This window comes from Malassezia restricta, chromosome III (genome assembly GCF_003290485.1).
Source record: "Malassezia restricta chromosome III, complete sequence".
In the NCBI taxonomy this organism is placed as follows: Eukaryota; Fungi; Basidiomycota; class Malasseziomycetes; order Malasseziales; family Malasseziaceae; genus Malassezia; species Malassezia restricta.
The window spans coordinates 606,857-631,668 of record NC_040195.1 but is presented as its reverse complement, the minus strand read 5'-3'; the positions used below and the strand labels follow the sequence as shown (position 1 = coordinate 631,668).

At 60.4% G+C, this 24,812-nt stretch overlaps 17 protein-coding genes across 17 annotated transcripts; 13 read left to right on the top strand and 4 right to left on the bottom strand.

Moving 5' to 3' along the window:
* Positions 1–31: 31 nt before the first annotated feature.
* MRET_1991 (isocitrate dehydrogenase IDP1) lies at positions 32–1,464 on the top strand (the record flags this gene model as incomplete). Its single annotated transcript, XM_027628618.1, has 3 exons — positions 32–190; positions 230–259; positions 292–1,464. The coding sequence occupies 3 exons, from the start codon at positions 32–34 to the stop codon at positions 1,462–1,464; spliced, it is 1,362 nt and encodes a 453-aa protein (XP_027484488.1).
* A 6-nt stretch (positions 1,465–1,470) lies between these two features.
* On the bottom strand, positions 1,471–4,656 carry MRET_1990 (glycosyl hydrolase family 88; the record flags this gene model as incomplete). Its single annotated transcript, XM_027628617.1, has 1 exon — positions 1,471–4,656. The coding sequence occupies one exon, from the start codon at positions 4,654–4,656 to the stop codon at positions 1,471–1,473; it is 3,186 nt and encodes a 1,061-aa protein (XP_027484487.1).
* Positions 4,657–4,794: 138 nt separating this feature from the next.
* MRET_1989 (tRNA A64-2'-O-ribosylphosphate transferase) lies at positions 4,795–6,204 on the top strand (the record flags this gene model as incomplete). Its single annotated transcript, XM_027628616.1, has 1 exon — positions 4,795–6,204. One exon carries the CDS (start codon positions 4,795–4,797, stop codon positions 6,202–6,204), a length of 1,410 nt encoding a protein of 469 aa, XP_027484566.1.
* Positions 6,205–6,285: 81 nt separating this feature from the next.
* MRET_1988 (peptidyl-prolyl cis-trans isomerase NIMA-interacting 1) lies at positions 6,286–6,826 on the top strand (the record flags this gene model as incomplete). The annotated part of the gene is made up of 2 exons (XM_027628615.1): positions 6,286–6,638; positions 6,667–6,826. The coding sequence occupies 2 exons, from the start codon at positions 6,286–6,288 to the stop codon at positions 6,824–6,826; spliced, it is 513 nt and encodes a 170-aa protein (XP_027484548.1).
* A 214-nt stretch (positions 6,827–7,040) lies between these two features.
* MRET_1987 (uncharacterized protein) lies at positions 7,041–8,390 on the top strand (the record flags this gene model as incomplete). Its single annotated transcript, XM_027628614.1, has 1 exon — positions 7,041–8,390. One exon carries the CDS (start codon positions 7,041–7,043, stop codon positions 8,388–8,390), a length of 1,350 nt encoding a protein of 449 aa, XP_027484397.1.
* A 48-nt stretch (positions 8,391–8,438) lies between these two features.
* MRET_1986 (sphingolipid C9-methyltransferase) lies at positions 8,439–10,220 on the bottom strand (the record flags this gene model as incomplete). The annotated part of the gene is made up of 1 exon (XM_027628613.1): positions 8,439–10,220. The coding sequence occupies one exon, from the start codon at positions 10,218–10,220 to the stop codon at positions 8,439–8,441; it is 1,782 nt and encodes a 593-aa protein (XP_027484398.1).
* A 90-nt stretch (positions 10,221–10,310) lies between these two features.
* On the top strand, positions 10,311–11,153 carry MRET_1985 (uncharacterized protein; the record flags this gene model as incomplete). Its single annotated transcript, XM_027628612.1, has 1 exon — positions 10,311–11,153. The coding sequence occupies one exon, from the start codon at positions 10,311–10,313 to the stop codon at positions 11,151–11,153; it is 843 nt and encodes a 280-aa protein (XP_027484543.1).
* Positions 11,154–11,239: 86 nt separating this feature from the next.
* Positions 11,240–12,416, top strand: MRET_1984 (Ras-related GTP-binding protein A/B; the record flags this gene model as incomplete). The annotated part of the gene is made up of 2 exons (XM_027628611.1): positions 11,240–11,263; positions 11,292–12,416. The coding sequence occupies 2 exons, from the start codon at positions 11,240–11,242 to the stop codon at positions 12,414–12,416; spliced, it is 1,149 nt and encodes a 382-aa protein (XP_027484544.1).
* Positions 12,417–12,520: 104 nt separating this feature from the next.
* On the top strand, positions 12,521–13,185 carry MRET_1983 (mitochondrial protein; the record flags this gene model as incomplete). The annotated part of the gene is made up of 3 exons (XM_027628610.1): positions 12,521–12,769; positions 12,799–12,973; positions 12,998–13,185. 3 exons carry the CDS (start codon positions 12,521–12,523, stop codon positions 13,183–13,185), a joined length of 612 nt encoding a protein of 203 aa, XP_027484393.1.
* An 18-nt stretch (positions 13,186–13,203) lies between these two features.
* MRET_1982 (pyridoxamine 5'-phosphate oxidase) lies at positions 13,204–13,962 on the top strand (the record flags this gene model as incomplete). The annotated part of the gene is made up of 1 exon (XM_027628609.1): positions 13,204–13,962. The coding sequence occupies one exon, from the start codon at positions 13,204–13,206 to the stop codon at positions 13,960–13,962; it is 759 nt and encodes a 252-aa protein (XP_027484394.1).
* Positions 13,940–15,013, bottom strand: MRET_1981 (adiponectin receptor; the record flags this gene model as incomplete). The annotated part of the gene is made up of 1 exon (XM_027628608.1): positions 13,940–15,013. The coding sequence occupies one exon, from the start codon at positions 15,011–15,013 to the stop codon at positions 13,940–13,942; it is 1,074 nt and encodes a 357-aa protein (XP_027484395.1).
* Positions 15,014–15,075: 62 nt separating this feature from the next.
* Positions 15,076–15,543, top strand: MRET_1980 (uncharacterized protein; the record flags this gene model as incomplete). Its single annotated transcript, XM_027628607.1, has 1 exon — positions 15,076–15,543. The coding sequence occupies one exon, from the start codon at positions 15,076–15,078 to the stop codon at positions 15,541–15,543; it is 468 nt and encodes a 155-aa protein (XP_027484396.1).
* A 63-nt stretch (positions 15,544–15,606) lies between these two features.
* MRET_1979 (replication factor C subunit 2/4) lies at positions 15,607–16,628 on the top strand (the record flags this gene model as incomplete). Its single annotated transcript, XM_027628606.1, has 2 exons — positions 15,607–16,569; positions 16,599–16,628. The coding sequence occupies 2 exons, from the start codon at positions 15,607–15,609 to the stop codon at positions 16,626–16,628; spliced, it is 993 nt and encodes a 330-aa protein (XP_027484445.1).
* Positions 16,629–16,630: 2 nt separating this feature from the next.
* Positions 16,631–20,536, bottom strand: MRET_1978 (cell polarity protein; the record flags this gene model as incomplete). Its single annotated transcript, XM_027628605.1, has 1 exon — positions 16,631–20,536. The coding sequence occupies one exon, from the start codon at positions 20,534–20,536 to the stop codon at positions 16,631–16,633; it is 3,906 nt and encodes a 1,301-aa protein (XP_027484444.1).
* Positions 20,537–20,837: 301 nt separating this feature from the next.
* Positions 20,838–21,493, top strand: MRET_1977 (uncharacterized protein; the record flags this gene model as incomplete). The annotated part of the gene is made up of 2 exons (XM_027628604.1): positions 20,838–21,348; positions 21,375–21,493. 2 exons carry the CDS (start codon positions 20,838–20,840, stop codon positions 21,491–21,493), a joined length of 630 nt encoding a protein of 209 aa, XP_027484451.1.
* Positions 21,494–21,604: 111 nt separating this feature from the next.
* Positions 21,605–23,641, top strand: MRET_1976 (uncharacterized protein; the record flags this gene model as incomplete). Its single annotated transcript, XM_027628603.1, has 1 exon — positions 21,605–23,641. One exon carries the CDS (start codon positions 21,605–21,607, stop codon positions 23,639–23,641), a length of 2,037 nt encoding a protein of 678 aa, XP_027484450.1.
* A 57-nt stretch (positions 23,642–23,698) lies between these two features.
* Positions 23,699–24,799, top strand: MRET_1975 (uncharacterized protein; the record flags this gene model as incomplete). Its single annotated transcript, XM_027628602.1, has 1 exon — positions 23,699–24,799. One exon carries the CDS (start codon positions 23,699–23,701, stop codon positions 24,797–24,799), a length of 1,101 nt encoding a protein of 366 aa, XP_027484453.1.
* Between the last annotated feature and the right edge of the window lie 13 nt (positions 24,800–24,812).

Here is a 24,812-nt window from a genome sequence, read left to right as displayed (position 1 = left end):
AGGGCCCTTTCTCCTGTTTGCCACGAAACGCATGCATTGCTGGGGACAACCCGTTCGCAGCTTGTTCCAACGTTCTGTGCCCGCTCTCTTGCCCACGACTTCGCGAGTTTCTCAGGTAGCCAAGATGTCTTCGGTGTCAAAAATCAAGGTGGCTAACCCTGTCGTTGAGCTGGATGGTGACGAGATGACGGTATGTGTGTGCGACGTGCGGCTGTGCTAACCCACTCAGCGCATCATTTGGAAGCAGATCCGCGAAGATGTAGGTGCTGGTACCTTTGCTGACTTTTCTAGCTGATTCTCCCCTTCGTTGATGTCGATCTCAAGTACTACGACCTTGGCATCGAGAACCGTGACAAGACGGACGACCGTGTGACGGCCGAATCGGCAGAGGCCATCAAAAAGTACAAGGTGGGTGTCAAGTGCGCCACCATTACGCCTGACGAGGCTCGTGTGAAGGAGTTTAACCTCAAGAAGATGTGGCTCTCACCGAATGGTACCATCCGCAACATTCTCGGTGGCACCGTGTTCCGTGAGCCCATCATCCTCGAAAAAATCCCCCGCCCTGTCCCTGGCTGGACGAAGCCCATTTGCATCGGTCGTCATGCATTTGGTGACCAGTACCGCTGCCAAAACTTTGTCGTGCCTGGCCCCGGTAAGCTCACGATCTCGTACACCCCGACGGACCCCAACGGCGATAAGATCAACATTGATGTGTTTGACTACCCTGAGCAGGGTGGTGTGGCTATGGCCATGTACAACACCACCGAGTCTATCACGGGCTTTGCGCACGCCTGCTTCCGCATTGCCATCGACAAGAAGATGCCATTGTATATGAGCACGAAGAACACCATTCTCAAGGCCTACGACGGCAAGTTTAAGGACATTTTCCAGGACCTGTTCGACAACCAGTACAAGCCCGAGTTTGACAAGCTCGGTATTTGGTACGAGCACCGCCTCATCGATGACATGGTGGCTCAGGCGATCAAGGGTAATGGTGGCTTTGTGTGGGCCTGCAAGAACTATGACGGTGACGTGCAGTCGGATATCCTTGCTCAGGGCTTCGGCTCGCTGGGTATGATGACCTCAGAACTGATCACGCCTGAAGGCGACATGATCGAGAGTGAGGCTGCACACGGTACGGTGACGCGCCACTACCGCGAGCACCAGAAGGGCAACGAGACGAGCACGAACTCCGTGGCTTCCATCTACGCGTGGACGCGTGGCCTCATCTTCCGGGGTAAGCTCGACAACAACCAGGAGCTGATCAAGTTTGCCCGTGCTCTCGAGGAGGCATGCGTGCACAGCATTGACGTTGACAACGTGATGACCAAGGACCTGGCCCTCTCCATCCACGGCAAGAACCTGAAGCGTGAGCACTATGTGAACACGTTCGAATTTCTTGACCACGTCAAGTCGGTGCTGGTCAAGAAGCTTCAGGAACAGGGTCTGATTTCTCATCTCTGATAGACGCTATAGACTACTGACCATCACCCACATGCAGGCAGCGATCAGGGTGCATGCTACGACCGTGGTGCGAACGTGAACCGATGCAGCCGACGAGTCAGGTGCTGGCGGGTCAACGGCGCCACCTGTGCCCGTGGTGTTGCCCTGGTAATAATCACGACGAGCGGCGCTCATTAGTATAAGGAAGGCCAAGCTCTCGGTCGACGTAACACCCACCTCACCGGAGCTCATCTCGTTGACGGTCTGAATGCCATTCGTAAACTGACTGAATGGGTCTAGGGCCCTGGACAAGGTCTGGTATGCATTTTCAGCCCACTGAATCTGATCGCGGCGCTGCTCGTCCATGCTGCCGAGCCGAAATGCGGCATACGCCATTAAAGCTGAGCCACTTCCATCATAGAACGTCTTGGGGTTATCCACCACATTGCGCATGAGGCCCGTGCCGCGATCAACGAAAAAGTAGGTGGCCGACACTATGTCCTCCGCCCAATCCAGCAGCTGATGATACTGATCCTTCATCTTGTCCGTCCACGGGCTCTGAGATATAATGGCTGCGACACGCAGCATACCCGCGGCGGCCCAACCATTGCCAGTGAGCCACACTCGCGCATCAATCAGCTGCGTGTCACTCTTGTTCCTCGCATTAGGAAACCTAACAATATGGTGCCACAGATTCCTGCCTGTGCCCTCTGTGCGCGCCAATGCCTTGTGCTGCAATCGCAACTGATCAAACGCCATTTGCACAAGTGTCTGGTTGTTCGTTACGAGACCGTAGAAGGCGATGAACGGCGGCCCCATGTACGCCGAGTCGGACCACAGCTCAGGGTCCGAGGATCCCGCACGCTGGCTCAGGGCGCCACTAGGCGTCCGCGTCACATTATGCAGCAAGTACTCGAGTTGCTTCTGCGCTGCATGGCCAAACATACCACGGGCACCTGGCTTGTTATTGGGGAAACCTTCACGAATCCACGCACCCACCAGCACACCTTCGCCACAGCTCGCCGAGTCCATCGAGGCGCCTCGGCCTGTCGATTCGTCACCAGTAATCACACTCGCAAGGCGGCCTGCACTGTCCTGGCCATCAATACTTGACATCGCCAAACGTAACAGATCAATGGGCTGGTCCTTGATGGACAACGTCTTCGGCTTAGGATACAGCTCATGGCCTGGCTTCTTAAAGACGCTCCACTGTGGGTAATAGTATTCCGTCACTGCCGATTGAAGGACGCCCTGCTCCCAAGACGCCCGCTGCATCGACATGATACCGCTAAATGCCTGGTCGATCATCGTTGTGTTGACATGGTGGTCCTCGCCGCGGCGCATCAGCTGGTCCTGCGGATGCAGCGAGCGCTTCATGCCATGCGCATCGACACAGCTCACGCATAACAAGAGGGTGAGCATCACAGTGGTCCGCGTGACGCGGCGCGGCGTCTGCTGTCGAATGAGTGTGTCGCTTGCGTCGGTGCTCGTAATGGTATTAGGCATCATGCCTGCCTCGTTCGCGCCTCGCGGAGCCACAACCACAAATGTCCCGTTCGTGCGCACTAGCGCCACATCCCCTGTGTTGTGCCATGGTGAAATACGGGTGTCGTTGTGCCCTGTTTTCGATACGGTATATCCACGCACATACACCTCACCGATGGGATCATCGCAGCCATCGGCACGCAAACGCTCGATGGCTTCAGCATGTGCCTTGACCGCTGGCGAGTCTTGTACGAGCTTTAGTTCAAGCGAGACGGACGGTGGGCCGACAGAGGCTGGCAGGCATCGAGCCGAGTCGTCCCGCAGGAGCTGCGGCGCAAACACTTGTAGATCATACATATTGGATGTGCAAACCGGCGCTGTAACCATGCTTGACATACCTTGTGACTCAAGGCGGCGTGGGACATAGGCATGCATTACCGGCACACCCAGATACAGGCGCAGCGAGTCTACCAGCGACTGCTCGGCCGCACAGCCGTCGCCTGTGATGATGGCTGCGCGAACATGATCGAGGCCCACACGATGGCGCACACCTTTGCAGACGAGCCTGTCAAGCAGGCGGTCTTTAGGCAGAACGCCGTTCCGTAGTAGGTCCATGTTCATGCGGCGCATCAGGGACCACAGGGGTGAGGCGGTGCTTGGCATCCACACACTCTGTTCGACACACTGGGCGCCGTATGTGCTTAAAAACAGCAGCGTAGGATGCAGCACACGCAGATTCTGAATGAGCTCTGTAGATGGCTCCATGGCGATGCCTGTTCCAGTGAACAGCACCGAGAGTAGCAACGTCACGTACACGGTAGCGGGAGCAGCGCGCGCATACATTAGGTCCGTGAGCACAAGGTCGCCGCGCTGTGGAATGGCATCGGCAGGGAACTGACTGAGCCATGAAGTGACACCTGACGTCATCGACGTCTCTGACACAGAGACCCACGCACGCTCGCCATCCCAAAACGTCGCGAATGTATTGGCACCGAGACTGTCCAACTCGGCATTGGTGAGTCGCGAGACATCCGGTAAGGCCGGTGCTTCGTTTTCTGTCGCATGACCCATTACATCGTCCCAGGTCATGTACGAAGCACCCTTGACGTCTGAATTTTCATTCGCAATTATGAGACGCGCATGAGCGAGGATGGGGAGAAGCGGTGCATCCAGGCACACAATCGCAAGATCCTTCTCGTCCACGTCCGCAGGCAGCGAGGTCGGCGGCATGCCAGGTGGCAAGACCAAGACACGGGCGCCGCCACCGATCAATGCCGGCGCAAGCAGCGCCGTCAGTGCGTGTGACGAATTCACAAAGCCACACACAACAATCACAGGTGTATCAGTGTGCAGTATCGTGCGTACCGCACTCATGAACGCGGCGGCTTGCAAGCGGATTTCCTCGTTACTCATGGAGGCGTCCAGAACACGGCGGACTACCTGCGGCACGCCAGCTTCCACGCCCCGCGCGAGCATGGTTGCTACCGTAGGTGTATCGCGCTGCGGACGCATAGCAAGGTCAAGGCCAAGAGGCGCATTCACATTGCGGTACGATGCCGACTCGTTTGGCATACGCACTGCTGACGCCTCCGACTGCCGCTGCAAAATCAAAGGATGCAAAACTGGCTGGTTATATTGCCTGCAGAACCTCGCATATAGCAGGAGTGCTAGGAGCGTGACCAGAAGCACGATCGTCGTATTATCGACGTGGACCATGGACTGGCTCATTGTCACAACCGCCCGTGCCGCCACCAAGCCGGTTCCGGGTGAGGATACGTTGGGCCGTGATCGCCTGACCCCAGGCCATGCAAATGGCTGCATCCCTTGCGCCTCCTGCATACAGGGCGGCCTTTACCTCCACTCCATATGGACTTGGCACGTCAAGAAGAGCGCGAGGCATATAAAGCGCTGCGGCGTGAGAACAAGGATGTATGGAGTCGTCTGGCCAGCATCGCGCATGATGCGCAATATGTCGAAGACGTACGAGGCGCTTGTTATCCGCTGCCACTCGTCGCTAATTTGCGATGTGGCGCATGGTATACAGACCCAGCGCACCTGGTATCTACAGCGTATTTTAAATCAACAGATGGCCACATGCATCAGTGGGACTTTAGTCTGAAGCGCGCCAATTTGCATCTTGTGCATGTGATCCAGTCGCCAGACGTAGATTCCGCACTGACAGGCTGCCTGATCATTGATTCGACACGCCGCGGCAAACGATACCCAGATGCTCTCTCAAAGACTGTGCCTATTTGGTGCGCTGTACTAAATCGCGCATCACATCGTGTACATGCAACACCTGCACTCATACCAGCGCTACAGGTACCCCTTGATCAAATCTCACAAAGTGAACAGGCGCAGATCGAGGCGCGGTTAGACGTGTGGGTAGACAAGCTTTGTGCGTCCGACCTGCCTGTTCCACGCCTCGCCAAGCCATTACACCCTGTATTTGTACATGCACCACATATACCCACGCTTTCATCAGATGTTCAGCACCATGTCGTGCTGGTCAGCGTTTCACCTAGTTTGCCGCCTCCCTCATTTCGTACCATGCATGCATCGTACGTCCAAGGCGCCGGCGATGATCACGAAGCATGGGCGCATGGACTTACACCCAGGCTGTTTTGGCGACACAAGCGGCAGTTGATGGCACCCGAGCTGCAAAGAGACGAACGCATACAACTGGTATGCGATATCGTAAAGACAGAGCGCGAACAAGCTGGCCAGGTGGCTTGGTTGTCGAGTCATGATACCGCCATCCAAATTGAAGGAACTCCTATCTTTATCCAGGCACTTCCAGCGACGCACATGTTTTCTGAACGTGATCGTGCCTCGTACGCACTTATTATCCACTGCGCTCAGCCAGATACAAGTCCCCATGTCCTGGGCCTCGGTCTCGACGCTTCCAAGCGCGGGCTGAATGCGTTTTCTGCGGCTCTTCCGCGTGTCGTGGATACAGTCACAGATGTGCTGCGAAAGGAAGCACACGGCCGAGGCGTTCTCCTTTGCTGCACGGACGGGGGCCAGTTGAGTGGAGCCATGGTGGTAGCGATTCTCGCTGCCTCGTTTGACAGGCACCGGCACTTTTTGGGAGTGGGTGATGATGCATACGCTCGCCTTACCCAACACCGGCGCCAATTGTCCAAGGACGATACGCAACGGCGCCTACAGTGGCTTACGACCTCATGGATGCATGCATCACCGAGCCGAGCGCACTTGCAGCGGGTGAACGCCTACCTGTTAGGCCCTTTCCGCCAAGTGCGCTTGTGGACATAGAAGCCTATATTACATCATCTTGCATAAACTCCACTAGGGAAAGTCTGACCGCCACCGCCGTGGTGTGAATCCTGCAGCATCATGTCGAGCGGCTGGGAAGTGCGCTTCAGCAACTCGCGCAAGTTGCCCTACTTTTATAATGCAGGCACACATACTTCCATGTGGGAGCTCCCTGAGGGCGTGTCGGAGGAGCAAGCTCGCGCTCTTCCTGGCGGACATTTGCTGGGCGAAGCATCACAGGGAAATCAACCTGCCCAGGTGCGTGCGAGCCATCTCCTGGTCAAGCACCGCGATAGCCGTCGGCCCAGCAGCTGGCGTGAGGCGAATATCACGCGCTCCAAAGACGAGGCGATAGCCCAGCTGCGTGCCTTTCAGGACCAGCTTGGCGCGCAGCCGAGTGTTCAAGCCTTTGCGCAATTGGCGGAGCAATTCTCGTACGTATCGCTCTACTTACATATACAGTGACTGCTCGTCAGCGCGCTCGGGCGGCGATCTTGGCTCATTTGGTCGCGGTCAGATGCAGCGTCCATTTGAGGAAGCTGCCTTTGGCCTCGAGGTCGGCCAGATGAGCGACATTGTCGACACGGACAGTGGTGTCCACCTGGTCCTACGTACAGCCTGACTTGATGTCCCTCACCAGGGCTGGCGCGGCGCATGTCCTGATTCGCACATGCCTACGCGTGCCAGACCCGGGCATATCACGTGATAGAATCGGTGGTCATCCAACCACCGCGTAGCGAAGCGTGCCTCCAGGGCCTGTAAGAAAATCGGTAGACCTGCGCCCACGCATCTAGCGTCCACACCCAACGACTACGCTGACGCCGGTGGCAAACGATATGGCAGCTCCGACCGTGTCGATGCCTTTGCCCACTGTGCGGAAGGAGTCGTCTGCGACCATCACTACGGGTTACAGTGCTGTAAGCTTTGTACCGACCGAACATGTCCAGACAGCCGTCAGTGAGATGGATGATCATATTGTGATCGATATCATCGTGCCGCCCACACGGTACCTGCCGCCGACGCTCACCGTCGCACAAATCATGAAGCAGATCCAGGAAGACCTCATTCGGGAACTAGAAAACCTTGGCCAGGGCCTGGGCTCGAGCATTGCCTCTGTCGCGCACCCTCGGAGCATGTACGCCGAAGCTGAGCAGTTCATGCGTGACTCAACCGGTCGCCTGATTGACCCTGCCCTACTTCCTCAAAATCGATCTGAATTTAACCGTGCGCGTTTAGGCATCCGCAGTTTACGTGGCGAATCACTCCTTACCTACTTTCCCTCGCCCGCTGCGGCCGAGCCCAAGCTCGTGAACCAGCAGGTAACAACATGTCCATGCGTGTGCTGCCGGAGTGGATGCGCCGGTGCTGATCCACGTACCAAGCGTCTACCCTTGCTGACAGAGTCTCTTGCCAAGGATGCGAACGGCAGCACGATCGTGGATGTGCCACCGCCACAGTCGACGGCACGTACTGTCCTTGGCGAACCTTTCACCGAGGCTACCAGCCTACGACGCGACGCATCACGTCCTATTCCTGCCATCAGATCCATGGACAACCTGCGCGATGCAACAGCCATGAAATATAATGACGTCAAGATCCACGCCAATGCGGCGCCCGTGCCCACAGGACATTCTTTCCCCGCGATGCCTACGTCTCAATACCGCCGCGAGTGGCAGATTCCACTGCCATCCACAGGCTCGAAGCCATCTTCTCACCTGGTAGTGCGCCCCAATTCGCAGCGCCATATGGACTCGCACGACCAACGTGCGCAAAAGGGCATGAGTGTCTTTGCGCCCCTGCAGCTCTCGGACGACCTGGCGGCAGCGTTGACGCTAAATGATTTGGGGTCGACCGACATTTCGCCAGAGCTCAGCCGTCACACGCCGCCCCTTTCGAGTCCGTCGTCTATCGGCTCGACGCCGCGTGTGCGTGGCGATACCTCTCGACGACAAGACTTATCCCCACCCGATTCGAGCATTGATGCCACGGCCACGCCCATTGCTGCGCGTTTCAGCCGGTCATTGTCCAACTTGCGGCAGAAAGCGCAGCGAGATGCCGAAATTCCGCCCGTACCACAGACACCTGCGACGCTGCTGCATGCGCCGAAGGCGCCAACTTATGCTGCGCCCAACTCGCGTGTGCGCATTCTATCTGGTCCCACACAGCAGTCGTACCGCTTCCACTAACCTTGCACCTTCTTTATATCTAGCTAGTCCCGTAGCTCTGTATGTAGCCTACAACACACTCTGGTACCACTTGCCACGGTTCGGGCGGGGCAACATGCCGCCATGAGAGGCGACGCCCTCGATGCGGTGCGTGGCGTTGAGGTTCTTGGTCACAACAATCTGGAAGACACTTGAGCCGCCCTCACGTGCAATAAGAATGGAGCTGGCAAGGAAAAAGTGCCAGATGCGATAAAGCCTCTCACCGTACTTGGCCTTGACCTTGGCCTCGTTTGCCTTCCAGTTCTTGAGCCAGCGGTCAATGGTGGCCGAGTAATGGATGCCGGCGACGTCGCACGAGCGCACTTCAAAGCCGGCACGCTCGAGCTGACCAATAACCCAGTTGAGCGGGCACGAGGCATCAGCGCCGGGGAAAATGTACTTGTTCATAAACAGACCCCAAATCAGGTCCCAGTACTGCCAGCGTGGACGTAGACCCGCTACTTGGAACACCATGACGCCGTCGTCGTCGAGCAGGTCGTACACGTTGCGCAGAAACTTGGCATAGTGGCGGATACCGACATGCTCGGCCATTTCCAACGACACAATCTTATTGTAGTGGCCGGGCTGCACGGGAATATCGCGGTAGTCCTCACACAGAATGCGCGCCTTGTCCGGCGTGATACCATTTTTCTGCAAACGCTCATTGCCAAAGGCAGCCTGCTCCTTGGCCAGCGTCACACCCGTCACATCTGCGCCGTAGTTCTTGGCTGCAAAGGCAGCAAGCGTGCCCCAGCCGCATCCAATGTCCAGCACACGATCTGTTGGTTTGAGGGCGAGCTTCGAGCACACCAGCTCCATCTTGTTCTCTTGCAGCTCCTCCAGCGTCTCCTCGCGGTCCGGATCCGAAATCACACCCGACGTGTAGACCATCAGTGGTCCCAAGAACCACTCATGGAAGTCGTTGCCTCGGTCGTAGTTGTCGCGAATCTGCTCCTCGTCCTGGCGCTCGGTGTGCATCAACACATCGGGCAGCATCTTGAACAGCACATAGCGGAAAAGCTCCGGCGTAAAGTGCATCGCAGCCCAGTCCCAGCGGTACTCAAGCACGTCAAGTAGCTCGCCCTTGACTTCAATTTTGCCGTCAAAGTATGCTTCCCAAAAGATCTGCATTGGAATCTTGGTGAAGCCCGAGTACTTTTGGCGGAGCACGGGATCTTGGATGTCAAGGTAGTCCTCGATTGGGCGGTTCGGCAGCGAGACCTTTTCGTTGACGCGCGGACCACACATACTTGCAACAGTCCAGTATGCAATAGCGATCGGAACACCTAGCAAAGCAACCAGGAACAAGTACGACGTCCATCCAAACCAACGCGCCTTCACAAACGGAAGCAAACGCAGCAGCACAGCTGGGCCCAACAGGATCAGCAGAGCAAGGTGCACATTGCTAAAGCTACCATTGCCCTCGGCGGGCAGCGGCGCATTCTTAATGGCCGGCGAGTTGGTCAGGCGCACCTTGCCGCCGGGCGCAAGCGCTGGCTCGGTCTGCACCGGCTTCGATGGTAGGTTCAAGCCTGGCACTTCCTCGCGCAATGCATCTGCACGATGGTCAAGACCCGTCGAAGACGAGTTGATCGCATGCGTGGGCATATTCGAAGGCGACGGCACAACACCCACAGGCTTGCTGGACAGGGTTCCGTCAAGCCTGTCACTTTCGTTCACGACTGCCTTGGGAGCGAATGACTCATTCGCCTCGCTGACCTTCTTGGAAAGCAAGTCATCTGCTTCATTCTTTGTGTGCGATAGTTTTTCGACGGCATCGTCTGCCAAAGCACGGATGTCGGTAGCGTCCATCGTGGTTCAGGAGAGATTCTATTGGGCCCGCACGTACCGCCTTCACTCCTGCCTGTCGGCCGGCCTGACCAGGGGCTGGGCACTCCACTTATGTCGACGACGTTTGTGGCTTTGACCCAGGGGCCCATTCTCACGTTCGTCTTTCGCGATGTGGTGTCGCAGTACGAGGCGCTCGCTCGTGTAGAGACATTTTATGAGTCGGAAAAACATGCGGGGCGGTACCTGTCGTGGGACGAAGCGCGACGAGAGCGTGTATGCAAGGGATACCAGGCCTTTAATCTGCCTCTGGCCTCGGTGGCAGCTTGGCTTCTTGCCATGCGCACATGCGTGCCATGTGAAGAATCAGACAACGAAAAGCCATTTTGGTATGCTCACTGTTCCGAGCAAGAGCGAGACGTACTGCATCGCCTCAAGGAACATGGTGTATTAGACGAGGATGGCACACTCTTGTCCACAACGCCCTGCACCTATCTCATTTCTGCCACAGCCACTCACACCGAAATCTCCCTGGCTCATGAGCGCTTGCACGCACTCTACTTTCTATCGCCATCATATCGCGCGCTTTTGACGTCGCTGTGGGACACTATGCCACGTGCGATTGCTTCAGCGATAGAATGCGACTTGAAGATGCGCGGGTACAAACCATCGGTCTGGCAGGACGAAATGGGCGCGTACCTAGGCGTGCGCATAACAGCCAAAGGCCGTCGCCACGATCCGTGCCATGAGTTTGGGAACAAGTGTGCAGCTACATGCGCCGAAATACGTGTTCTTCTTCTTCAACGGATTCCATTATGCTGGCAAGAAGATGTAGGCATCCAAGAAGACTACGTCACGATTTCTGATTCAGAATGGACACAGCTCATCAGCGCTTTGACCCCTGCACCTTGCCCCCCTGCCCCACCTACACGTGGTGGCCGGCGACGCCGGCGGTGAGCTGCTGAGCCCATGCCACGTGATCTCCACATACCCAGACGGTCGCCGTGCCATCGTTTTTTTCCTCCGCTCGACCTTGTAGCTGCATGCCGAACTCAACGAAGCGCAAGGTATGTCTTTCAGGCCACTCACACACAGATCCTTTTGATGGGAAAGTCCGGAACGGGCAAGACTTCTATGCGGTCTTTTATCTTCTCGTCTTATCGATCTGAAGACACCAAACGCCTTGGCAGTACCATTGACGTCGAACATTCTCATGTGCGATTCCCGGGGAATCTTGTGCTCAACTTGTGGGATTGCGGTGGTCAAACATCGTATATGGACAGCTATATGAACGCACAAAGGAATCAGGTGTTCAGTTCGGTGTGTGCCTTGGTATACGTGGTCGACGTGGTCAGTACGGACGATGAAGGCGGTGGTGACACGAGCGAGTGGGAGACAGACCTGCGCTACTTTCGCGACTGCCTTTCGGCCCTCCAGACCCACACACCCGATGCAGAAATCTTCTGCCTGCTACACAAAATGGACCTGATTCAGCCGGAACGTCGCAAAAGTCTGTATATGAGCCGCGTAGCCGACTTGCGTAAAAAGGCCCGCGAAGTGCTCAAAGAAGCGGCATCGTCTCCATCGCACCGTGATCGCTCCATTCACTTGCGCTGCTATGCCACTAGTATCTGGGATGCTACGCTATACAAGGCTTGGTCAAATATCGTGCACACGATCGTGCCCGATGTACAATATTTTGAGACGCACTTGTCGGAGCTAGCTGATATGTGCTCGGCGTCCGAGGTGGTACTTTTCGAAAAGGCTACGTTCCTCGTCATGTCGCACTATAGCCCGTCGATTCATGATCAGCGGCAGTCTCAGCAGCACGGGAGCACGAGCTACATTGTCCGGTATGGCGACGGTCCCGATGCACCTGAGACGCTGCTCTCGGGCTTGTCTCTATCCATGCTTCCTGCGCAAGACAAGCCAGCCAATGCGGATGAAATGACTGTGTATGACGACCGCTTTGAGCGTGTGAGCGAGTTGGTCAAGCAGTTCAAGATGTCATGCGTCGAGACGCAAAATCAGCTCCAGTCGTTTGAGCTACGTACCCCCACGTTCTTAGCGTGCATGGATGCCCTCACGTCGACGACTTGCCTCCTTGTGATCGTGTCTGATCCGCGCGTACATATCCGCTCGCTGAAAAATAACATTGAGGTGTGCCGCCACCAGCTGGAGCCACAACGCATACTCCCCGATGCCTCCAATGTGCCATGATACCCTCCTTCCCTGCCTCCGTATAAATAGTTACATACACACCTCCATTTGATCATATCGCCCTGCTCTGTGCCCCACACACCACGTGGATCGCGAACGACGACATGCGGCTGTGGTCGGCTGTGCCGCGGGTGAGTGTGCCCCTGGGAAAGCCCGCGCCCCTGTTGTTGCGGCGCGGTGCGCACTTTGACTCCAATGCGTTTGTACAGAGGCTCGAGCACGCTGGCATTACGCGGCAACAAGCGGATGTACTCGTGACAGCGCTGACAGATGTGATCAACGAGAGCATTGAAAATTTCGCTCAAAGTCTTGTGCGGCGCAATGAAGCGGAAAAGCATAGCTATACACAAAAGGTGCGTGTGACTCGCTGCTGACGAGCCAGGTCGACTTTGCGAAGCTCAAGTCCGAGATTCAGTTGCTGGAGCGCAGTGACTTTGTGCTGATGAAGTCGGAGAATGAGCGGCTCATGGCAGACACGGAAAAGATCAAGCAGCGGCTACGTGAGGAGATTGCGCGCACGATGGCTGGCGTGCGTCTGGACCTGAATCTTGAGAAAGGTACGTATGACCGATTCACACCAGGCCGCATCCGTGACGAGTCCTCGGTCCACGCCCTCAAAATCAAGGAGGTCGATACGCGCATTGAGTCGGAGATTGCGGGCGTGCGCACAAGTATCCAGAGCGCCAAGTTCAATGTGCTGCAGTACCTCGTGGGTGTGGCTACGGGTGCGGGTGCCTTGCTCTTGGCCTATCTCCGCATGTTCCGATAGCGCTTGTCTTTATATTCCATGTCGGCTACGTCGGACAGCACGCGCGTCACCACCCATCACCAGTACGTAACCAACGGCATGCCTGAGTCGGCACTGCTGCCGACGCCGATGCCCCTGTTCCATCAGTGGTTCAGGGATGCGATCGATGCTGGCGTGCCCGAGCCGGAGGCCATGACGCTGTCGACGACGGCGCTGCCCGATGCGCCGAGCCCCGCGCAAGCTTCGTCGACCATTGACAAGGCCCATTGGCGCGTGCATGCGCCGCGCCCGAGTGCACGTACGGTCCTGCTCAAGGGCGCTGACGAGCGCGGCTTCTACTTCTACTCCAATTATGCGTCGCGCAAAGGCGACGAGTTGGCCGCCAATCCGTGGTGCTCCCTTTCCTTTTACTGGCCGCCATTGCATCGCGCCGTGCGTGTGCTTGGCCGTGCTGAGCGCGTGTCGCGCTCAGCGTCGCAGGCCTACTTCGATACGCGCCCGCTAGGCAGCCGTATCGGAGCATGGGCCAGTCCTCAGAGCCAGGTGCTGTCGTCTCGCGAGGCTCTTGACGCGTGCGTCGCCGCGAGCGAACGCAAGCTTGGCATGCCGGCGTCCGAGGATGCGCACGTCCCTGTGCCCGAGCATTGGGGCGGCTATATGGTGATCCCGGACGAAATCGAATTTTGGGTCGGTCGGACCAACCGCCTACATGATCGCTATCGCTACTCACGCGATCCGAACACGACGCTGCCGCTGTCTGATGCCAGCTCGTGGACTATTGAGCGCCTTGCCCCGTAGCGATCGCCGCATGGACTGCGGCACACACCGCTTCTTGTCCAAAGGCGCCTGCCGCCGTTGTCTCTAGTGCGTGCCAAAACGTATACGCCTGGCGCACGCCGAGCCAGTGCAGCCATGCGCCGATCAGGACGCACACGTGGAAGATTTGGTGTGAGGCACCGATGATGTCAAACGTGTACGGCGACCACCGCTCGGGTATGTGCGCCACGTAAATCAAGGCGCCCGCAATGTACACGGCCCCGCTGTACATGATGTGACGAGCGCCCAGGACCTGTGACACAAAGTGCCAGTCGCCTGCAATCCATAGTCCATGGACTACGGGCAGAACGGCACTGAGGCCCAGCGCGATAAAGATGCCGGCACGCAGCGGCTTGTACTTGGGCACCGTGTACTGTGGCTGCGTCACGACATACATAGCCAACACGCCCCAGGCTAGGGCGAGCGTCACATAGATGGTGCGCAGGTGCGGGTGACAGTGGAATCCAAAGTGCAGCGCAGGCACATTACTGCCGACAATCAGGACCACAATGCCGACGTAGTCGAGGCGATTGAACTTTTGCGCCACAGGGTTCGAGCGACACACGACCGTGTGGTACGTCGCGCTGCATCCGAGGCACGTCATGGCCGCGAGCAGAAAGATCGAGAGAGCCGTCAAGTCACTGCGACTGGGCTGCATACGCTCGGGGCGGCCATGGATCGCCAGGCCGAGGTGCGGGTATGGCTCGAGGATCGTCGGTGGCGGCAGCGTGTCGAGCGACAGCAGTGACCACGGTCCGCCTGGTAGCCAGTGGTGCAGGTCAGCGAGCTGCAGGGCTAACAGCGCGATAGCGAACACCGCGCCCCACATGTGAGTGTGGATGTTGATGGTTTCATTGTGCCAGTACAGCCACACGCTCTTCCAGCACTTGTACCACGAGTCGTGTATGTACGGACGCTCGCTGTCGTCCTTGACATGCATATCGCCTGGACGGCGGTACCCACTCCGAATCAAAGGGGTTTGCTGCGCATACGCTGGTAAGGCGTCATGATCCACCACGTAGGGAGAAGGCATACAGGTCAGCGGAGGTGCGCGCCGCGTTTTCCCTACTCACCTCCACATGGTCGAGACCGACCATGCCACGCGTCCCGCTGTGCCTGCCGATCGTGCTGTGCCTGGCTCAGGGCATGCTGTGTGTCGTCGCAGCGCATACGGACCATGCGCCTACGTTCCGGATCCGTTCTATTCCTCCGTGGCATGTGTCTCCGTCTGAGGCACGCGTGCTGCCGCCCCCCGTGAGCGATGTGTCGGACGCCCGCCCGCGTGGGTACCTGGCGGCCGCCGTGTGGCACTGCGTGGCCACGAGTGGGGCGATCGTGCGGTTCGTATGGGCCCCGATCGTGTGTCTTTGGGAGGCGTTTGTCACGGTCGTGTTTCTGTGGCCGTACCGCGCGCTGGCCACGCACGCCCGGACCGTGTACGAGCTATACGTGGTGCTGGGCGTCGGCGTGTGCCTGGGCATCGCCGTGGGCCTGGTCGGCACCGGATGGCTGTACATGGAGCATGTCTTGTATAGAGCGCGCGTACGACGCGCGTCTGGATAGTGACATCACGTGCTTGTGCCTAGAGGCGCAGCGTCCGACGACGCGCTGAGCGAGCCACGAGCCATGTCGACGTCGGCGGGGTACGAGTTGCCGTGGGTCGAGAAGTACCGACCGCGGTACCTGCGCGACGTGGTCGGCAATGCGGCGACGATCGAGCGGCTCCAAGCGATTGAGGAGCATGGCAACTGCCCGCACCTCCTCGTGTCTGGCATGCCGGGCATTGGAAAAACGACGAGCGTGCATTGCCTTGCGCATGCGCTCCTGGGCGATGCGTACAAGGAGGCTGTTCTCGAGCTGAACGCGTCAGACGACCGCGGCATTGACGTCGTGCGCAACAAAATCAAGGCATTTGCGCAGAAAAAGGTGTCGCTGCCGCCGGGGCGGCACAAGATCATTGTGCTGGACGAGGCGGACAGCATGACGCCCGGTGCGCAGCAGGCCCTGCGCCGAACGATGGAGATTTATGCGCAAACGACGCGCTTCTGTTTTGCATGTAACCAGTCGAACAAGATTATCGAGCCGATTCAGAGTCGGTGTGCGATTCTGCGGTTTGGACGCGTGAGTGACGAGGAGCTGCTCCGGCGCCTCGTCGAGATCTGCGAGGCGGAGAAGGTGCAGTACTCAGACGAAGGCCTCGCAGCGATTGTATTCACGTCTGAGGGAGATATGCGGCAGGCCGTGAACAATCTGCAGTCGACGTGGATGGGTCTGGGCTTTGTGAGCCCGGACCATGTGTTTACCGTGTGTGACCAGCCGCATCCGCTGGTCGTGCGCGAACTGCTCGAGCGGTGCCAGGCAGGCGATGTCGATGCGGCGCTCGACAAGCTCGAGCACCTGTGGTCGCTGGGGTACGCGAGTCTCGATATCATCACGACGCTCTTCCGCGTCGTCCGCACGATGGACACGCTCCCTGAGGCGCGCCAGCTCGAGTATATCCGTGAGATTGGCTGGACGCACATGCGCACGCTCGAGGGCGTGGCGACTTTCCTGCAGCTGAGTGCGCTCGTAGCGCGTCTCGCCAAATGTGTACGTATGCCCGACTAACGCGCGCTCAGTCTATGGATCCGCGGTGCTTTGCCACATAGCATTAGGGACTACGAAACGTGCGTGTACTTGACAAGGGCGCATGAGGGCTCTGCCCGGCGGCAAGCACGCGCAGTTCGGCGTTGTCGTGGCGCAGCTTGTTGTGTTCGTCCTTGAGCCGCCGCAGCATGTTTTCCGTGTTGCGCACAAACTGCACGGCCGTCAGATAGTCGTTCTCCAGCTGTGACGTGCGCTGATCGTGCGCCTCGGTCGCCTCGATCAGCTGCCGCTCGGCCTGCTCGGCACGCAGCCGCAGCGTCTCGAGCTCCTGCCGCGACGAGGCGCCCTGGAGACGCCGCACCTCCCACTCCTGGCTCATGTGGTGCAGCTGCTCCTGCGCACGTTGCAGATCGAGTGCATTCAGTTCCGCTGTGCGCTTGTGCACCTCCAACTCGCGCTGCAGCTCCAGCACCTTGCGGCTCTGCATAAACTCGGGACGTGCCAGGGTGTCGTCGTCAGGCACATCGATCCTGTGCTCGTGCAGCAGCTGCCGCAGCGCCTCGTTGCGGATGTGCGCCGCTTCCATGTCGCGCTTGTGCTGCTCGTCCTCGGACAGCGATACCTGCGCCCTGTCGCGCAGCGTCGACAGCTCATGCAGGGCAGCCGACAGCTGCTTGCGCTGCGCCGACATCTCGGAGAAGAGCTGGTTGTTCGTGCGCTGCAGCTGCGTGCTGCGTTCCGTCGCCTGCTGCAGGGTCGTGGCCATCGCCGACAGCGAGGCACGCGACTCTTCGTGCAGCTGCCGCAGCGCCTGTGTCTCGTCCTGCAGCGCCTGCATGTGCGAGTGGTGCGACGCCGTCGTGTCGCGCGTCGCGTCCGCGCCGGACGAGGCATCGTGCGGCGCATGCATCGACAGCAGCTGCGCCAAGCCACCCGTCGCCGCTTCGCGGTGCTTTTGCGCCTCGTGCTGCAGCGACTGCACCATGCTCTCGAGCTCGGCGACACTGGCCACGTGGTGCTCCAGCTGCTCGCTCTTCATATCCAGCTCGGCCGCCTTGGCCTGCAGCTCGGCCCGCAGTTGCAGCACGAGCTGGTTCTGTGTCTCGTTCTGCCGCTGCTGCTCGCCGTGCTGCCGCTCATAGTCGGAGAGACGCGTGTGCGCCGCCGTGAGCGCCTCTTGGAACTGCGTGAGCATCGAGCGGTTCGTGTCGATCGTACGTGTCGCCGTCCCGAGACGCTCGTCGAGCGCATCGCGCTCGACTTGCTGGGCGGCGAAGCGCGACGTCAGCGTCGAGATCTGTGCCGCATGGTCCCGTAGCGATGCCTCCGTCTCGTACATGTGCTTTTGCAGCGCCGAGTACTCTTCATACACCTTGAGCTGCGACTCTTCGGCGGAGAGCGCGCGCCGCGTCGTCTCGGCGAGTCGATCCTCGGCGAGCTGCCGGAGCCTCGCCTCCAGCTTGGTCTGATCCGTCAGCATCGACACCTTGCGCTCCAGCTCGCCATGCTCGGCCTTGACATGGCCCACGAGCTTCTCTAGCTGGAAGATCCGCTGACGATCAAGTCGCGCTCGCTCGTCCGTGTCATGCAGCTCATGCGCCGAGAGCTTCGCACGGTAAAACGCCGCTTCCTGCAGCGCCGCGACTCGCGCACGCTCCTGCACAGCCACGCGCTCTTCCTCATGCTGGAGCTGCCGCTGCAGGTCGGCGCGCAGACCTGTCACCTGCAGCTTGAGCGACATGACCGACTTGACGAGCGCCTCCTTCGCCGAGTGCTCGGTCCCCGTATCGAGTCGCTCGACGTCCAGCGCCTCGTCCGCGCCCGGCACACGCGCAGGCGGCACAAAGCCCTGCTTGACAGCCAGCGCGAGCGTCGTAGCAAGCCACATCTCTCGACTCGACGATCCACTCGAAGCATCGTCCTCACGGAACAGCTGCCGCGGATGCACGGGAAAGTGCGCCTGCGGCGTGTCGGCCGGATCAGACTGGAGCGGCGTGCTGCCTGGCGGGACCACGGGCGTGGTCGCCGTGGCAGTCGCCGCCACGGCCGCTGCATCAGGACTCGACAAGAGCGGGGCCTCGGGCGCCTGGACGGGCGAGGCAGGACGAGGTGGGCGGGGAGAAGGCACGGTCGCGGCACCCGCCGGCACAGGCGCAACGGATGGCGCTGTAGCGGGTGGCGAGTACTGCGACGAGGCCGAGAGCGGCGTGCCTTGCGTCATGGGCGCCGTGGGCGGCAACGGCTCCGGCACAGGCACGGGCTCGGACACCGGCCCCGATCGTTCGGCGAGCGGAGCCTGACCAGGCGTCGACGGCGTCGGCGGCGCAGGCACCACGGTGGAGCCGGGCGTCGCAGGGGGCGCGCCATGCTCGTCACTGGGCTTGGGCGCGCTGCTGCCGGATCGCTCTGTCTTGACAGGGTACTTGATTTTCGACGTGTCCAGCACGTGTAGGCCTGTCGGCTCGTCCTGTGCGTCGCCTGAGAATGCCTCACCACCGACGACGAGAATGCGGTTCTGTACACTGACCATAGTATGGCCAGAGCGGCCAAAGGGCGCGGGGCCCATATGGGCAAACATGAACCAGCGGTGACTGGAGATCTTGAAGCTCGCGAGGTCGCCGAGATCCTTGCCGTCGGCCCCACGACCACCAAAGATGTACATAATGTCGTCGATCATACATGCCGAGTGGCCCTCCCGCGGCATGGGAATGTAGCCGACACACTTGAGCTCGGACCACGTCATCGTGGCAAAGTCCCAGCACCACGTGTCATTGTAGTGGAACTGGCCGTCCGTGCCGCCAAAGATGTACAGCCGGTCCTTGTACACGACCGCCGAGTGCCCCGCGCGTCGCGGCGGACCGCCCGTCGGTGGCTGCACGAGCTCCCACACGGGTGTGTCTTTGAGCGTATTGAGGTCAAAGCGCCACAGCTCGTTGAAGTACTGGTCGTCCAGCTGGCCACCAAACACCACGAGGTTCGAGCCCATCATCGACAGCGTGTGGCCGTAGCGGCCCACCGGCCCTGGCGTGCCCTGCACACCCGGCGCCGCCACGCGCGTCCATTCGCGGTTGTTGAGATTCAGCAGGTACAACGCGTCGTCCTGCCGGTCCTCGGCATGGATCTTGGTATCGCCACCCCACAAAATAAATACGTTCGATACAAGTACAGCTGCATGGCCCACGCGTGGGAGCGGTGCGTGGCCCGAGGTCTGGATGAGCGTGGCTTGCAGCGCAATGTCCATCTTGATGCCGCTCGAGCGCTGGATTTGCACAGGTTCCACACGCATAATATACATATCGTTCTTCACACTGTCCCGCACGAGACCACCAAAGATGTACACTTCCTGATTCGCGCCCGTCGCCTGGTTCGTCGCGTGGCCGTAGCGCGGGAACGGCGGCGGACTCAGTACGCCCGGCGGCGGGCGCCGCGATTCATCGAGGAACCGGGGTGGGTTCATGGTCACATACTTTTTGCCCCATGGATACACCACATTCGGCTGGCGCGCGCGCTCCGGTGTCGACGGCGTGGGCGCCGCTGGCGGCGCTCGCATCGGCACCGGCAGCGAGCCGCTGGGCGCGTCGATGGGCGGGCGTGGCTCCTCTGTCGATGGACGCAGCATCACGCCGCTGCCATCCGGTGCGCCAGGTGGCGACGATGCAGGCAAGCGCGGCGGCGGCTGCGTGGGAGGCGGCGCGGCAGAAGGCGCGGCAGGTGGCGGCACCATGGGCCGTGGGGCCGCATCGCTCGCGATGTGGGAAGAGGACACGTCTTCCTCATGAGGTTCGTGGCTGCGTGAGTTGGATACCATGCGCGTAACAAAGCCACCGGGCCGCGTTGGTGGCCGCATACCTAGGGGCATCGTAGTAGCTTGGATCTGATGCGGATCTGTCGTGTCCGCACTGACATCGCCCGACGCGGCATGCTTCGGTGCGCGATCCTTCTCAGATCGCTTTTTTCCAAAGATGACCATGTGCGGGTCTCTAAGGAAGGGCGTCGGTAGTGGGGACAAGGCCTCTCTTTCAGAAGCGAACGACTATGCTGCGCCGCTCGCGGACGACCGCAATGTCTCTCCTGACCGACGACGTGCGTGCAAAGCGTCGCCTGCGGGCGGCGCAGCACGGCCGTTCCACGGCCACGCCTGTGCTTACCAAAACACAGGGGACATCTACGGGGTCTGGAGCGAATCAGGTGCGAATGCCACGGCGACCGCGCCACGGCCGCGCCAGGCCTCCTACGTGCCACGTGGTCCAACGTTGACCTCGCTCGCTGGGATGAAGCACGGGGCGTGTGTGATAGCGGCGCTCGTAGGCGTCGTGTGCGCTGCCACGCCTGCACCCACACGCACGCTGGCGGTGCGTGGCGATGAAGATAAGCTGCCGGCGGGCGGTCTGACGATCACCGAGCCGGCACAAACAGCGCAGGCGTCCTACTACAAGATTGCGCCTCACGAGACCATCACGTTCGGATGGAATTTCACATCCCTCAAGGCTACACCGACGCGTCTGTACGTGGTCGCTTCCTGCTCGAAGAACGGCAACACGTACCCGATTGCGCCCTCACCCCAAGGCATCCCCGGCGATGCCACCTCGGTCACATGGTATCCGTACGGCTACCATATCGATGCGCAGAAGAATGGCGACCCTGACTTGGTGGTGGACAAGTATCGACTGATGATCTACGACGAAAAAGGACCGGGCGGTCTCGCCAAAGGCGGCGAGTTCCAGCCCAACAACATGGCTGAGTTTTCCATGTACTTTCCCATGAAATATACCCCCCTCTCAGGTACGTGCGCTCTTGGCTGACCACAGAATGGACATGCCATGCGTGCAATGGCGCGTCGCGACCCTCTGCGCCCGCAGCGCCCGCCATGCTGGGCGCCCTGTCGGCGCTGGCGTGCATGGCCGCCGCCGGCTTCGCTTGTTTATAGTCACGTGATAATCGCGAAAGAAGTGTTGTTGTTTGTTGTTGTTGTTGCGCGCGGAACCAAAGCTCTCGTGCATTGCGTGGCTTGATTTCCAACGATTGCGCAGCCCCCTTGATGCTCTCCGTGGGTTCGGTAGAGCCATCCCAGCATGCAAGTCGTGATATGCCCGCGTGGGTTTGGGCTCCCGCCTCGATGCCCCCCGCGGGCAGCAGCAGTCACGCCGGCGGCGCCCATGGAGCTGCGGCGGTCGGCAGCACGGGTCATGGCACGGATGCGAGCGCAGCGAACGGCAGTGCGCCTCCCAGCAGCGCACCGCTCCCGTCACCCTACTGGGACATGGGCATGCCTATGGAACGCACGGCGCACGGCCAGTCGCCGTCTCGATACATGATGTACCGCAGCGCCGCACCATCGGACTTGTTCCCCCCTCCTGCCTCATCGATGATGCCCCCGATGCCTCCCCCTCACGCCATGTATCCTCCTCACGCAGTAGCTGCGCCTTTCGCTCTTCCTATGCATCCTGATCCCGCCGCTCTGGCCCGCTCGTCCGGTGCCGCACCCAGCGGCTATCCCCTGCTGTCCTTCGGCGCCGCGGGCGGCGCCTATCCCTACGTCGATGCGCAGTCCATGCCGATGCTCATGCAAGTCCCGCCTGCCACCGCTGCTACGATGGCGTCGCAGTACACGGCCTCGATGCCAGGCCCGGGGACGGCGCCGCCGCCGTCTGTGCTGGAAGCACGCACCGATGCCCTGTCCGAGACATGGGGCACGTTGGCGCCCACGCCCGCGGCGACCGCCAACATGGAGGATCTGCTGGCGCTGTCGCGGCAGGCGCAAATGGAGGCGGATGGCGGCCCGAATGCCAATGTGTTTGTGTGTCCGCACTGCGAAAAGCGGTATGTCGGCAAGCATGCACGCAGCATTTGGCGGCGCCACTTGCAGGACAAGCACGCGATCCCCCTGAGTGTCCAGCCGCGCCGGACGCGCTGGGACCGGGACGTGAATCGGCCGCGCAATGCTGCCGAGCGCCGTGAGCGCATGCTGGAAAGCAAGCGTCGCTGGGCGCGCAAGAAACGCGAGCAGGAGCGGCGTTCCGCGTCAGCCAGTCGATCGAATAGCGTGGCGCTGTCCAAGTCGGAGGTCGCGACGAACGCGTCCGGCACGCCGACGCCGAGCGAGCCCGACTCGGAAGGACGCGAGCCATCTGTCAAGGTCGAAGAGGTGGCGCCCGGCAAGACGACGACTCAGCGCACCGCCCTCGCACCCTTCGATACCAATGTCCCGATGCCGCCGCGCGTGGCCGAGGCCAAGTCTCCCAGCACGCTGGATGGCACGAAGCTGTTCATGCCGTCGCCGCTGCAGTCTACACCCATGCGCAACGCTTTTACGCATCCCCGTGGTCTCTTTGCGAGTCCCTCCGAGGCGCGGCCTGCGCCTGACTCGGTGCGGCGGCTCATGCCCTTTCCTCCGCCCTCGCTCACGAAACGCACCCCCTTTTCGCGTATGGAGCCGTCGCCGCGCTCGACACTGCATGCTCCGCGCCAGAGCCACTTTGATGCACCCTTGAGCCCCTCGGTGCGCTCGTTCCGTGCACCTCGAGCTGGTGGCGACCAGTTCTCGAGTCCGCAGCATCTCAATTTGACGCAGAGTTTGGGCCTGGCGCCGCAGTCGGCCAGCCGGGGCGGTGGCGCCACGTTTGGGTCCATGTACGCGGCGTCGAATATGACGCCGATGGGCGCGGGCGGCACGCCATTCGGACGCATGCCCATGGGCTTCACCCCGACGATCAACGGCCTCCTTCGCGGCGGCATCGGCGATGTGTCGGGCCACGGCTTCCTGGGCGGTGGCGATCTGAGCATGTTCGGCCTTACGGACTCGCCCCACATCCTTCGCAGCAGTGTGCGTCGCTCGCCCAAGCGGTCGAGCGGCATCACGTCGTCATTCCAGTCGAGCTCGGAGCGCGATGACGACGACGACGACGAGCCCGAGAACAGCATGCGCATCATCTCGCCGTCTGTGCGTCAGCGCGTACGTGGCCATGCCAAGCGGCCCAGCCACGACACACCATCCAAGGTCGGTACTCCGCTGCGTGGTGCACGCGGCAGCGGCCGCCTACGCTCTACGCCGCGGCACTCGACCACGCTCCGATAATGCTCCCCTGTGGTACCCCCGTGGGTTGTTGGTAGGCTTCATACCTCCACCTCTAGCATGGCGCCGAGGCCGCTGGCCGATGTGTGGGTGCGGTTTCTGGCCACGCCGGACAAGCTGTGCTTGGACTTGCGCTCGCGTGCGCACTTTGATGCCGGCCACATCCGACACGCCGTGTGCATCGAGGGCTTGGAGGCGCTGCGCACGCGATTTAGCACGCTGCCACCACGCCACGTCCCCTTTCTCGTGGTGTGCCATGCCCACGAGGCGGAGCAGGTGTGCTCGGCGTTTGTGCCCAAGGAGCGGTGGCACATTGTCGGCGTCATTGGCGTCGGCGATGCACACGCTCTGACGGCGCTACATCCGCTGGCGTATGCGTCGCTGGCGGATCTGATTCGACTCGCCGCGTCGATCGACGCATGGATCGAGCCGCCGACGCCCGATATACCCCACCTGCTATTCACGCCTGCGCCTGTCGTGAGCCGCGTCGTGCATCAGCTGATCGAGTCACGAGGCTCAGATCCCGTCACGCTGCTGGATCTCGGGTGCGGCGCAGGACGCGACGTGACCTTTGCGCTGGTGCTGGCCCAGCGCACATCCACGCGCCGCTGGTACGCAACGTGTGTGGACCGATGGCGTGCGGCTCTCGAGCGCGCCGCACAGCTCCTAGCTGACTACGCCCTCCTCCCTCCCACGTCCAGCACCGCCGTATGCGATGCGATACAGGCAGCCGATCTGCTGGACGACGGCTGCGTGCGTGACGTCCAAGCACCCAAGGCCTGTACGCCGCTGCCGCTGGACGCTTGGGCCGCGTCGAGCTTACCACGTGCGGAGTACGACGTGGTGTGGCTCATCCGGTTCTGGCCGCGTGCATGCCTCGTGACGCTCCCGAGCATCGTCGCGCCACGCGGTCTCATTGTTGTGAGCCATTTTGCGCACGATCCCGACCCACGTATTCCGCGCCGTGGCGAGCCGTATCTGCGCGAATACACTTCGCCGCCTATCGACAAGCGGATCCAGCGCGGCGAGCTGCGTGCGCTCCTCGACCACTGGGACGGCATGTATGGCCCACACGAAATCCTAGATGAGTGCATCGAGCGCGTCGAAGACGGCCGGCCCGTCCATAGCCTTGTCCTCCGCGTCCATCTCCACCGACTGTAGGAGAGCCTGCGCG